Source organism: Synchiropus splendidus, chromosome 4 (assembly GCF_027744825.2).
Source record: "Synchiropus splendidus isolate RoL2022-P1 chromosome 4, RoL_Sspl_1.0, whole genome shotgun sequence".
NCBI classification, from domain to species: domain Eukaryota; kingdom Metazoa; phylum Chordata; class Actinopteri; order Syngnathiformes; family Callionymidae; genus Synchiropus; species Synchiropus splendidus.
The window spans coordinates 20,442,487-20,456,006 of record NC_071337.1 but is presented as its reverse complement, the minus strand read 5'-3'; the positions used below and the strand labels follow the sequence as shown (position 1 = coordinate 20,456,006).

Genomic DNA, 13,520 nt, shown 5'->3' with positions numbered 1-13,520 from the left:
CGCTGCTGGTACTGATGTGGACTGAGAGCCCGTCAATGAGCTGAAGGCAGCCGGCGCGGAGGGAACCAACGCCGGCGTGAAAGGGGAGGAGAGAAGTCCCCCCCTCCTGGTGCGAGTAAGTGAGCCGGCCCAGATGTGCGCTTGCTGTGGTGAAGAAGGGAGGCGAACAGGGTCACAAATAACAAACAATACTCAATTATTAACACCCTTTTCCCCACAATTCTGCACACATGTCTCGTCTGTGTCATTGAGCCATTGGGGGCGTTTGAGCTACATTAAGAATTACACAAATAGTTTGTTTCCATGAGCTGCTTGCTCACCTGCTTTCAAGTCGCAGCCAGGTTCATGAGAGCAATGGCAAAGGACAATGTGATGGTTGGGCATCTGTGGGACTATGTGGCTGGTGCAAGTCATGGAGCCATGGCTAGCGGCGCATTGGACGGCTTCCAGGTCTTGCTCCAAGGCTTCTCCTCACCTCCGGAGACAGTCGGTCCTTCCCACCCACTGCTGTTGGGTTGCACAGTGGTGGACTCACTGTCTTAGTTGGGCATTTTGTTGTTGCATTATTCTTGTATTTTATGGTATTTTCAATTCTTCCCACCTCAGTGATCTGGTGTCTGTCTGTATATCCAGGATGTCTCTCACCCCATGCAGCTTGGAGCCAGCCCATGGTAGACCACCAGATATTTCATCCATGCTATATGTCTTGTACTGTAGCATATTTGACACTAAAGTTACCTTACCTTACCTTACAATAGTAGTGTCAGAAACTAAACATATAAACCCAAGCATTTAAAAACAAACAATGGTGTACTGACTAAAACAACGAGGAAAAAAACAGCTCCCACGACAAACACCTGAACACAGTGAAGTAGCAAAGTTAATGTGCAAGCACCAACTTATCTGGCAAACATATTGGAAAATCGTGTTTCTTACACATGTCTAACGTGGCTTGACCTCAAATAGAAATAGCTCACTAGGCTGTGGACAGAGAGCTTTGGAAAAGAGAATGGTGTCTTCAGTTCTTCTGTGCTCACAGACTGCAGAGTAAGTGGTGTCAAGTTCACACACTGACATTTGGGCCAGTAACAAAGCCTGATACTATACCACCAAGTGCTCAGGTGACATTAAAATGTCAATCTAGACACTACTTTGCAATGTAGATTATGTCAATTCATTCAGTTAACTCACAATTTGAACTCAACTAAGACTTTCTTTTCTTTTTTGGAAGAGCATTGAAAAAACTGGAACAAATCTTGACTCATTTCACTTAGGTTTGGCTGTTACACAACTCATACCTTAAAAACATTTTTATTATGCCATCAAATGGGCCTGATTTTAAAAATTATATCATGTGGTTTTCCACACTGGCAGTTGTGGCGGCTTATGAACGCCTTTCATTTGGACTTATCAACCGATGTGAACGATACAATGATAAATGCCGAAAATATTTTTCCTTTATTAATAAATCTTGCCCTAATACTCAGGTACTAAATTAGACCAATTTATGTCTGACATCGTAAGTGACTGAATGTTCTCAGCATCTGCCTATTTCTATCTATTCTATCTATACAGATAACTGTATGTATGTATGCTGGTGTGTATATCATTTTTTTATGTTGTTGTCATTGCCTTTTTTGTGTTGTGTCCTCCTTTATTTACTGTTATAATTGTTCCACTGAAAACAATAAAAAAAATGGTGGATATATATATATATATATATATATATATATATATATATATATATATATATATATATATATATCAGGCGATGCGAAATATTGAGTGAAAGCTGTTGACCGTTGGATGAGCGATGGAGGAGCAGCTGATGAAGCAACAGCGGCGCCTAGTGGTGCGAGCGTCCCCGCTGTCTACAGGTCGACGAGGGCTCCCGGGCAGTGATAGATGCACCGCCGGCCGGAATATTAACCTTGTGAGAACTGGACAAAGTCACAAAGACTCCATCACGCAGATGAAATTCTATTCTAATGGCACTTTCATACACAAGCCAGTGGAGATTCATGCGCACTCTTCCTTAATTAGGGAGTCAGTCTTTCTTGCGAGGGCCCATCTGTCAGGAGGGAGGATGGTCCCGAGGATAGAGCTGGAACCTATTCACCGTTTGATGCCGCAACCCGGGTACCGACGTATACATGCAATGTAAGAGAAAATGTGGGCACGTGGGGAATAAAACGGAGCAGTCCCGGTTGGACGAACATGTTGGACGGTCACTAGGACGCGGGAAAATGTGATCAGGTGACACGTGTTCTCCTCTTGGATCGCGCGCCTGCGTCCATCGAAAACACCTCACGATACAGTCACGAGCCATAGTCAGTAGCTGGAAGAGATTCTGACTTAGATTCCAATCTGAGAAGGAGAGAAGGTTCCACCTGGACGATGTCTACAGGAAAAAAGACATAAGAATGGAATGAATATGTCATGATATGGAATAATAAGGGAGATTTTTTTTTAAACGTTTACCAAGCATTTAGGTGAAAGTAAAAACGATTTAAAAATCAGTTATCTCACAGAAATTGAAAAAGGATTGCATGTTTAAGTAGGAGGGGGGAAATAACACTTGTGTAAAAGTTTAAATATGTCACGGGTCAAGGACATGGAGCGGGACCCAAGCGCAGTGGTGAAAGTCACAGGAGGCAGGAGAGAGTTAAAAATAATATTTTAATAATTAAAACAGAAGCACAACAGAAAGCGTCCCCGAACCGGGAGAAACAAAGCAAACTCTGAATGGACAAACAGAGTAACCAAACTAACAGAAGTCCAATAAACATGAAAAAGAGTCCAACAGAAAGCGTCACCGAACCGGGAGAAACAAACAAACTCAAATCTGGAAACAGGTAGACAAAAGCACAATGAACAGAGATAGTGACTAAAGAAACCAGGAAGCACACGGAAACAGGAAGGCACAAAACACTAACTCAGGCATCAGGTTTTAACACGGAGTAATCCAAAATAAGCTAGCTAGCGCACAGAACAAGAGAACGAACAAGGAGAGCCACAAGAACCAGGAGTTACCACAAGGAACAAAGGACCACCGAACCGGGAGAATCAAACGGACTTAAAACACAGGAAACAATGGAGTCGAACACAGGAACTAGAGGAGCCGATCACAGGGAGCAATAGAAGTTGAGCTGGCCCACGTTGCTGGAGTCCAGGTGTTCTTGTACATGGGTTATCAGGGATTGATTGGCTCCAGTCGTGTCCCACAGGAACAGGAAGAAACGGAGGGAGAAAACAAAAACAGGACTAACGTGACAAAATAAGAGCAGAGTCATGACAAAATAGTCTCAGAGAATGAGGTCATTTTCTGTGATTGATAGTCAAATTCACGAAGTCAAAGGTAAATTGAGAACAATATTAAATAATGGGAAGTAAAAAGGAGGATTTAATGGATATTCTAAAGAAAATGTTACTCACAAACCTATCTAGTACATACATGGGCAGAGCTCAAGGGAGTCAAAGAAGAGATTGCAGGCTGAGTGGAAGGAGTGGAGACGACATGAGAATTTTTTTTGTATTGTAGTGTATCATGTTTATCAAGTTTAAGAAAGAAAAAAAAACTTTGTTTACCAGAAGTCAGTTTCATTCTGTGCTATCTCAGCTAATTTATGTGTTATGTATATGGATGCGAGTGACAACCTTTTGCGCAAGTGTTAAATTTAAATATCCGACCTCTGACTGTCATTTCACAAACAGCCTGCATAATAAGAGTCCCTGCCTCCCTCGGAGCAATCAATCTTCTTCACTGTAGACTCGCCATCCGTGCACAAATTCCTTCCTGGACGACTCCGCTGACCTCCGTTTAAAATCCAATTGAAAGTCGTATTAATTACATTTGGAGAATGTCAAAGTGTTAACCCAGTAATGTAGCAAGAGTCAAATATAATCCATGAATAATTCACCAAGCCGGTGTTGTCGGAAACTCATTTAAATCCTCGTCCTGGGCTCTGACCCTTAATCTGCGGTAGAAATTTCGTTTTCAAGGACATGCTGAGGTATTACCTGAAAAAGTGGGCCTTGAAGAGGAAGAGTTGAGGCACTGCAACATGATGCGCAGTTGAGTCCTCATCGGCATGGCTTCACTCGTTTATTTTTCTTGTTTTGTTGAGTATGAAATAGAAACGTAAAACAGTATGAATCCAATGTCCAGCGCCATATCCCAGTTTGAATTATCTAGTGCAGGACAAGGAAATGAAAGGGCTACATTTGGCTCAGTTGACCAGGAAATGTTCGACATTAAGAGTTCAATATTAAAAAAGGAAGAAACCTGAATCTGTTTCTTCCTGGATGTTCAAATGAAGATGCATTTCCCCATGCTATGAGATGACACAACTCTTCTGTGCTCTTGTACGCTTGACCTGTCTTCATTTCTCAAGGACAATTCATTGACTTTTGCATTCCATATTTTCTATTGATTTTAAAGGGGCTGCAGTACATCATGAAGGATAATTTTCACATAACCACTGTTCCTTGATGCCTGGGTCTGTAGTGTTGCTGTGTTGTGTTGACCACTGCTTTGCCTGTAAAAAAGGAATGAAAACAAGCGAACTGGAAGCAAAGTGGATGGAGAAGTTCAATTAAATATTTCTACAAGTGAGGCATCTGTTCTTCACGGTCCGTCATCTTTAACACAGAGCTGCACTCTGATCATTCCATTAACATAAGCTCCATTAAAATGATAATTAGGAGAGCTGCTGTTCAGTCCGGGAGGTTCTAGAGAGCAGATTAGCAGTGAGAAAGGCTGAGTCGTCGCTAACCACGTCAAGACGAAGATATGGAACAGGACTGTTAAACATGCTATTGAATTTCTGCCTTCATTGGACTGTAGTAGACTACAAGAAAGATGGTAGACGCTTATACATGTGTCACTTTTATTGACATTGTAATATATATATATATATATATATATATATATATATATATATATATATATATATATATATATATATATATATATATATATATATATATATATATATATATATATATAACATATTACCACTGATGACCACTGTAATAGAGAATACATTATCCAAACCAAGATCACAAAATGATAACAATTATTTTTGAAGTACTGGAAAGTATGTAGTCAGCATGGCATTGGCATAATTGACATAATTCAAAAATAACAAAATAATAATTGCTGTCTTAATAGTATGAATAAAGATACATTTTTGAATTTGTTTTCTATCTGCCTTAATCACTCCAACACTAACTTGTTGTACTAATATCATGACTGAAAATTCAAGAACAGTCCACTTAAAATCGTCAAAATATTTATCGTCATTTTAATAGCGTTGTTTTCAGTTATACTAAATATTCGGCATCAGTCGGCGATATTTGCTTAAACTAACACATTTAAAAGTGTGTAGTGTATTGTCATTTCTATTTAGCTTCTTGAAGGTATTTCAACACCGTTGTCATTTGTTCTTCCCCTTGTACAGTAACGTATTGCAGCCACAGAGAGGCGCTACTTTTGTCACGAAGGACTGGGTCACAAAATGGATCAGAAGTATTGCATAAAATTATATAAATTATATAAATTAATTATATGACAATTATTTTAGAAAGTTTTTCTGTGAAGATTTACCAATAGATTTTTTTTCACAGTTGACATTTTAAGTTGAACATTTTAAGTTTCAGTGCGATGCGTTCAAGTACCTTTCTCAGGGTAGGAATCATATATATCAGGCTACTTCAATTCCAATTAAAAGTAAATTAAATGTATATTATCAAATAATAGTCAGTATTTATGGGTCGTAATTACAGAAAGGGGGATACAGTATATGTTTTAACGGTAAAGTAAGCAGCATTTTATCTTTTTTAGAACTGAATAAAATGGATGAAGCGCTATAGGACTAGCCCGTAATGTCGGAGCTCACAAACGGTACGTGAATGCGTCTCGGCACCGTGTCTGCTCCGGCCCCGCGCTGGGACTGGTTCTTTCGCAGCCATTTTCTGTCCAACCACACAGCCGTCTGAGGAAGGGAACCAACCAGGGCTTCACCGCAGGTCTGTGTTTGGCTCCGGCCAATGATTGCTAACCGATTTCTCGTTAGCTCGAATGGAAATGTCCGTCCCTGTCTTGATTTTATTTGTTGACGGAGTGAATCGGCGGCTGCTCATCCACGCGTCCACCCCGGTTGAGAAGCACAAAGGACAGGCCGAAGTAGCAGCGTGCCGCCGGTGCTTTTGTCAACCTCCGCGGCTCTCGCTGTTTTGCTAGTTTAGGGTCCCAAGTGCCAATTAAGCACCGCGAAACGAAACAATCGTGTGAAATACATTTGTTAAGTGAGCGCTAGTGTTCTCTAAACGAGGTCAAAAATCTATTTCATTCCTTCAAGATGCTGGATCGGCTCGACCCGCGCTGTTGCTCTTTGTTGCTGCTAGTTTTAATGAAGCCGCTTTGTTTTGCAACACACTGGTGAATTACGTCGTCATCGGCGCCTCTCGAGCTGGACAGACGTGCAAAACTGATATAGAATTGTTGCTTGATGTCGCTCTTTTTCTGCTAATGTGACCTATTTTTGTCCTGCTGAGCGCACAAGTCGTGACTGGAAAGCAGTGAAAGCGTTAAATGCGCGCCTTAATAGTTGCTCGCGTGCGTTTGAAAACTATCGTTCTTAATTGTGCGGAGTTGAAAAATATGTAGCGTAGGTTGGGTCTTGTAATGTTCGTCCACGTTTTGGTGCACACTTTATCGTCTTTCGTGAGGAAGAAAGAGCTCAACTGGCGGCTCCGGACTTTCCGGTTGACCGATGGTCACCCACTTTTGCAGTGACTGGGTACAAGATGCAAGCAGACTAAATCCACATTCTCCTCATTCTGGCTGAAATCCATGGGAGATACGGTGAGAAACTCGGTTAGTCGTTCCCATGGAGATGAGCTCGACCATCTGGGAGTGACTCTAGTGGAATCCCTACCCTGCGCTGAAGACAAGCCAGTTGTGGTGACTCAAGCATCATTGTCTGGATGCCTCCTAGTCAGATTCCCTGGGGTAAACCCGTGACACACTGAAGAGATCATGTCTCGCAGTTGACCTGAGAAGAGGTTCCTGGAAAGAGAGAGTCAGAGCCTCTTTACTCAGTGACCCTATCTTGGATAAGCAATGAAAGTGGTTTGTTGGAGACATTTTGATCTCCAAGTTTGAAGTGCTGTTCGTTTACAGTGCATTAGCTGGTTATTGCCTCAAGTAATACAAGCATAAAGTAAGCTAGGACGATCATATATCGATAATAATGGCCTTTTCCCATTACAGGTTCTAGATCTCGGCCTGGCCAGGCCCCTTTTTGGTTTTCCATTTAAACAGGGCCAATATGCAAAGCGGGAGAAGTAGAGGGGGGCTCAGGTGAGACAGTTGAAGTGGAGTTACAGAAATGAGTGTGTGAAGTTCTGTCGCCATGTGGTGTTACTAGTTAGGAATGCATTCAGGATTAGCTACCAAATATTTTACTGCAAATATAGTAAGTGCAATTTTACTATTTTCATTCGCTGCAATCATGACTTAAATTGTGACTCCACTATATTTTGAGTGTCAAGTTCTTATGTTTAATTCTCAACCCACTGGTGTCTGACTTAACAATGATTTACTTTTTCTAGAAAGATTCAGCTAGGAGGTCTATCACCCAGTCAGACCTGGGCTAAACAACCCTGTTGTAACCTTCCTGGTGCATTACCGTCACCCACCTGGACATTATGCCTGTTATATGAGAGTACACCCCCGTCAACCATTGTTTCTCAACTATACAAATAAACAATTCCAAGATGCAAGTTTATTATGAAAAGAAGTATTGAACAGCAGCAAAAACAAAACATGACACATGAAGTATACATAGAACTCAAGTAAGAGCAATTAAAGATCATTGTAAGTACATTAAACACATTTCGTTTTAATACAAAGCACACTGACAATTTTACAAATGCAGTTGTATCAAGTGTATTTGAAACAATGTATACAACAGTTCTCAGCATTTGGTAAGGATAGAATAATCACACTTTACCCTTAAAATGAACATGTCTGATCACAGTCACAAAGACAGTTTAAGAGCGGGACCACATCACAGTTGTAATTCACCAGACAATGCCTCCGAATCTAGAATAAAAGAAAAAACTGTTGTGTCATTTCCAGTAAATAAACACAACAGAATTAAACATTTTCTGACTTCGGTTGTTGATGGAAATAGCTCCGTTAGCTCACAACGCAACCCGTCGACTCGCTCTTAAAACTGGCTGACTGGCAGCTGGTCCAAGACCGTCGGTAGGAACCGAGACACTGGCGTCCCATCCGGGTCATCCTGTCCCGTGTTGGAAAATATCACCCGCTGGTATGCTTACAAATTTCCGCATCTTTTGTCTGCTTATTCCCCAAATAGACGCACAAGGGGTTTGAGCCACTTGAGCTATCGCAGCTCATTTGTTTGTGTGGCAGGAGGACCCTTGATAGGGCTTTTCTAAATAGTCGGGCAATCCTTTTGCACCTCCAGAGACAGAACCTCGAAAAGCTTCTTTTTATAGTGTCAGTGTGTCTGCATGCCATTGATATGCACCTGTTGTTTCAGCTGCCCTTAAATGCCAGACCACATCTTTCTCAAATCATGATTGAACCACTCACAAGGATTGAAATTTAACCTTTTAAATTTAACCTGCATACACACCGAATGACCTGAAATTGGACCTGAATTAAGTGATCATTAACCAAGGGAACATATTGACACACAAAAAAGGACTTTAATATTTACTCAGCTCTTCGTTCTTTTAATGACATTTCTAGTCCAATTCTAGCTACATTGTACTCTGAACACACAATTTTTTTTCATAATTTTCTCCATCTCTGATATCAGTCTTTATATGTTTACACAATATTCTAGTTCAGGCTCATGCAAATCTTCAAGATGGCAACCTCAGTTGCATTTCTGACCCTTGAAAGTGTATTTGTCTCTAAACCCGAGCTAACCCGAGTGCGCACCAGGTGCCACTCACTGTTCCACCTGGCCTACACTCTCTTCACATCCCTCCGTACCTTCATTTGATTAAGTGACCCTGAAATACGTGTACATTTGAGATTTTCTGGTTCATGTTGACCTTCTGTGTTCTGATATGATCACATAAAGGGCCATGTGTCTTCCAAAACAGAACTTTAGTGGGACCTTGTTTCACCTCCCGAATCTTGTGCACCTTATCAAATCATTTATTTTATTTCACCTTCAGATGGATGGAGACAGCTCAACCACCGATGCCTCACAGCTCGGTATCACTGGAGAGTACATGGCTTCCAGCCACTACGTCCTCCAGTCTCAAGACGGTGAGGCAAACTAAAAACCAGCCGCCTTCTGCGTTTCACTTCTCATTGGTTAATTTCCTCTTCATCGCTTCTGACCGCAGATGACGCTGAAGACAGTCTGAACGATCATGATGACAGCGGCGTGAAGGAGAACTACAGAGAACAGGACATCTACCTTCCCATCGCCAATGTGGCTCGTATCATGAAGAACGCTGTCCCACAGACAGGAAAGGTGTGTGAGCTGGGCTATGTTGGTCATGTGCTTTCTGAGCTCTGTTGGTGACAACTTAGTGTGTTTAGGTTGAATCCCAATAAAAGAACCAGTGTGCGAGCAATGCAAAGGTTCTCTACCGTTTCAAGACTGGAATACTACCATGAAGAGCTAGCAAAATGATGCAAGCCATTGAAATTGGTTCATATGTTGTTGTTTTTTTTTTAATCTTGCCAGACTTCACGCAATCCCACAGCTCAGATTGTTATGGTTGAACTTTGGTTGAACATAAATGTTTCCAAAAATCAGACTTCAAAAATTGGAGCTCACGATATCAGGTTTGGCAAATAAAGTTAAGTGTTGCTGAACATGGCGTAGGTTACTGGGCTCAGCCCTTGACAGTGGTAGTCCCTGCTCTGGATGTCTATAACAGCTTTCTCAGAGAGGATGGTCGCTGTCCTCTAGATTACGACCACAGCATTTGAGTCTTGAGTGAAGAAGGACCTTTTTCCTTGAAAGTAGGGGTGCTACCTTCGAGAAGACTCTCTGGTATGTGGCCATTCAAAGATGGTTTCTACTAGAAATGGGCAATAACTTATCGTACACAATATACCACCTAAAGCATTACCCGCAATGAGAATTTTGAGAGATGAACACACGGCACAATCGCTGCATTGGACTTGCATACATGAATACAAGGAGACCATGGTGGCGTGCCGTGCTCTCCAGCTCTGCGGTGTTTGACATTGGTGGTGGACTTTGATCCATAGATTTAAACTTATTTTACAGACAGGAAACTTTTGATAATGGCATTGGTCGACTCTGAGTATCTGGATTGGTGCTTGTTTTATTATATGGAGTGGTCCTGGTAGGTTTTCTGATGTGGTTGTGTGCCTTGGTACATATCATCACATGCAAGTTTTCCACTGCTGTGGCTCATCGGCGAAACACCGTGGTTAAACTGGTTGGATATTCTGCACCGTTGTTGAGTTGTTTTTTTATTTATTTATTTATTTTTGCCATTGAAAAAGAAAAATTGTTTTAGGAGAATGGATTGTGATAAGATTTTTCATCATGCGATTCTGATAAGATTTTTCATCATGCTGGATAAATGACTGCAGTTTGTATAATGATTTCAAGAATAGAAAATGACTAAATGATCATCTATTCACATTTTTTCTAATATCTCTTCAATAGCATCTAGGAAATGTGTCCAGATGGGCCCACAGTTTACAGCAGAAGACTCAATGTAGCTCAATTTAACCCTAAATAAAGCTGGCAGAGCAGTCTGTCAGACACGCGTGGGTTCTACCAGAGACATGAAACATTGAGTTTCTCATCTCAACACTGTTATGCTAAACTATTATACCTAAACATAAACAAATGAGGATGTTGGAGTGATAATTGTCATCATAAAACAGTTTCAAGAGAAACATTTGTGTGTATAACATATGGTATAGAATGAAAATGTATTTATCGATCGAGATAATTGTCATTATCGCTGAAATGGCATCATTTGTCATGATTTTTCTTGTCCATACCGCTCATCCCTAGTTTCTATCTTCATATGGATGTCTTGGCTGGGGACAGTTGTGCTCTCCAGGTATCAGCAACTGAGACTGGACATTTTTGGTGGAGAAAAACCCTCAACTGGGTGGCTGCTAAGGACTAAATGTGATGTAATATAGCATCTGTCTGCTTAGTGGAGACCTGTGTTTACCTGAAAACCTCTGGCTTCCAATCAATGAGAATGCAATACTGCAAGTGTGTTCACTGATGGCTGATGTGTGTCTACATGAGCACTAGGGGGCGCCAACCCCAAGACAAGCTCAGTTTCAAGTCGTCTGTCAGGATGATAGCATTACATGGCAACACATCACGTTTAGTTTGGTAAGAACCGACTGTGATGGATGTGATGTTGTTTTTGGACCAAGGGTGAAAATGAGTTTTAGAGGAATATGCCTTTTTTGTGTCAAACATAGCTAGTATTATGCTAACCACCACTTCATACAGGATTGAGCTGCAATTTTCTGAAGAATTGGTTCTGGGGAAACTAACCCCACTTTGTTTCTGGAACCCAGATTGCCAAAGACGCCAAGGAGTGCGTGCAGGAGTGTGTGAGCGAGTTCATCAGTTTCATCACATCAGAGGCCAGCGAGCGCTGCCACCAGGAGAAGAGGAAGACCATCAACGGTGAAGACATCCTCTTCGCCATGTCCACGCTGGGCTTCGATATGTACGTGGAGCCGCTGAAGCTCTACCTGCAGAAGTTCCGAGAGGTGGGCTTGTTTCTTGTTTAGCCTCATTGTTCTGAGGAGTGGCTGTGAATGTGACTGGAGCAGCCCTTAAATCCAAATCTTACGTTGGCAGGCGATGAAGGGAGAGAAGGGCATGACTGGAGTGACGGTGGAAGGCAGTTTGGGCGAGGAGCTAACAGACGACAGCTTCAGTGAGTGCCGTCTCTTATTCAGTGTTTTTGCCAATTACATTTGTCCTTACTAATTACTCATTTCTCCTCCTGCATCAGCAACTCAGCTTCCAGCCGGGATCATCACAGCGGACGGTCAGCAGTCCAACGTGATGGTCTACACAACCTCATATCAACAGGTAACAGCTGCAGACTGTGGTCGTCATGGCAATAACACTGCGTTATTAAACTCCTTTCAAGTGTTCAAATCTGATTAAAGTGGTATTAAGTTATGAAGGGATCAACTTCTACTGTGGACCGTTAACATGGAAACACATCTGGGAGGGAGCAAGTTCTTTAGTTGGCTCACCATGCTGGTTGTGTGAAATTGTAAACACGATGCATTCACTCATCCAAAATGTAAATAATGAGCAGATTAGGGTTTAGTTGATGCACAGTTTTATGAGACTGAAATGTTTTGTGCCAGGGAGGGAACTGATGTAGTAACTCTGTTGAGTGTGAAATAAAAACAAGAATTAAAAAAAATTGCTAGAGTTCTCAAATTTTTCTGCCCTGTTATGAATGTGTTGCATATTTTTACTGTTTCTGTGTCATATTGAATTGAGAAAACTCTCTGTGAACTGTTCCAGATTCCCGGTGTACAGCAGATCCACTTTTCATGACGAGCCTGTTGCAGAACACTTGATCATTGACCTGCGCCGCAACCTTCGACTCCGCCCACAGGTTCTTTTGGCAAGTAGGAAGAAGGAAACAGGTTGAGGAGGGGAAAGGTTGAACCCTCATGTACAGAACAAACTCACTCGCTGTCCAGTAGAACGTGTCGTTTCTAGATGTGTGAAGTTTGGAGAGGAACCGTTTTTGTGAGTGTTAGTGATTTTATTTTTAAATTTTGTTAATAAAGAGGGCCAGGGTCTGCAAGGAGGGTGGTGGCGATCTAGGGCCAACTGTGTGAAGAGGACCCTGGAATTGTAGGAGTGCGCGGACAAGAGAAATGATGCTACCAGGTCCTGCAGCTCTTTTTTTGTAATTTCACATAATGTATGATAAAAGTGATGTATGTCCTTTGAATAAAAATTCAAATGGGAAGTTGATGTTGTCTTTCTTTGACTCTTATGTATAGTAAATCGTTTTTTAAAATCTGTTTTATTATTTATTATGTTGCAGTGTGGCTTAAAATAGAAGACAAAACTGTTCTGAAGTGTATCTATCATTTACAACTAAATTTAACTTGCTGTAGACGGGCTCAATAATGATTGACAAATATGAAATAATATTCCTGACTTGTTAAGACTTGCTTTAGACAGTCAGGTGACTCCAGAGGAGAATAAGTGAGTGAGAGAGTTGCTAGTGGTGGTTGTTTTGTCAGCAGTTTGCTGTCAGTAGTAATGTTTTTTATGGGTAATGTTCTGCTTGCGTGCAAATAGGAGAGGAAGAGTTCATTTGGGAGCCAGTTAATATTCTGTGATTGCTATACAAATAATCAGAACCCCTACTGTTAACGCTTCATTTTTAAATACATTTGAAATGTATCTATAGTTCAATTTAAGGGCAATTCGAGAACAACCAACGCTTTTTCGGAATTC

The 13,520-nt window shown here is 41.4% G+C and overlaps 1 protein-coding gene across 2 annotated transcripts; it reads left to right on the top strand.

The window, feature by feature from the left end:
• Positions 1-5,917: 5,917 nt before the first annotated feature.
• LOC128757156 (nuclear transcription factor Y subunit beta-like) lies at positions 5,918-13,016 on the top strand. 2 transcript variants are annotated; one of them, XM_053862241.1, is made up of 8 exons: positions 5,971-6,030; positions 7,277-7,366; positions 9,226-9,319; positions 9,400-9,530; positions 11,591-11,788; positions 11,880-11,958; positions 12,037-12,116; positions 12,567-13,016. In XM_053862241.1, exons 3-8 carry the CDS (start codon positions 9,226-9,228, stop codon positions 12,597-12,599), a joined length of 615 nt encoding a protein of 204 aa, XP_053718216.1. In that variant the 5' UTR covers positions 5,971-6,030; positions 7,277-7,366; the 3' UTR covers positions 12,600-13,016. The 2 variants fall into 2 exon arrangements, with proteins under 2 accessions (XP_053718215.1, XP_053718216.1); XM_053862240.1 differs by lacking the exon at positions 7,277-7,366 and having other exon boundaries at positions 5,918-6,030.
• The last annotated feature ends 504 nt before the right edge of the window (positions 13,017-13,520 follow it).

Excerpts from the sequence above, each read along its gene's own strand:
- LOC128757156 (XM_053862240.1), top strand. The coding sequence starts at position 9,226 with ATGGATGGAGACAGCTCAACCACCGATGCCTCACAGCTCGGTATCACT. Across the intron at positions 9,531-11,590 it reads CTGTCCCACAGACAGGAAAG|ATTGCCAAAGACGCCAAGGA; the intron begins GTGTGTGAGCTG and ends TCTGGAACCCAG. Across the intron at positions 11,789-11,879 it reads ACCTGCAGAAGTTCCGAGAG|GCGATGAAGGGAGAGAAGGG; the intron begins GTGGGCTTGTTT and ends TTACGTTGGCAG.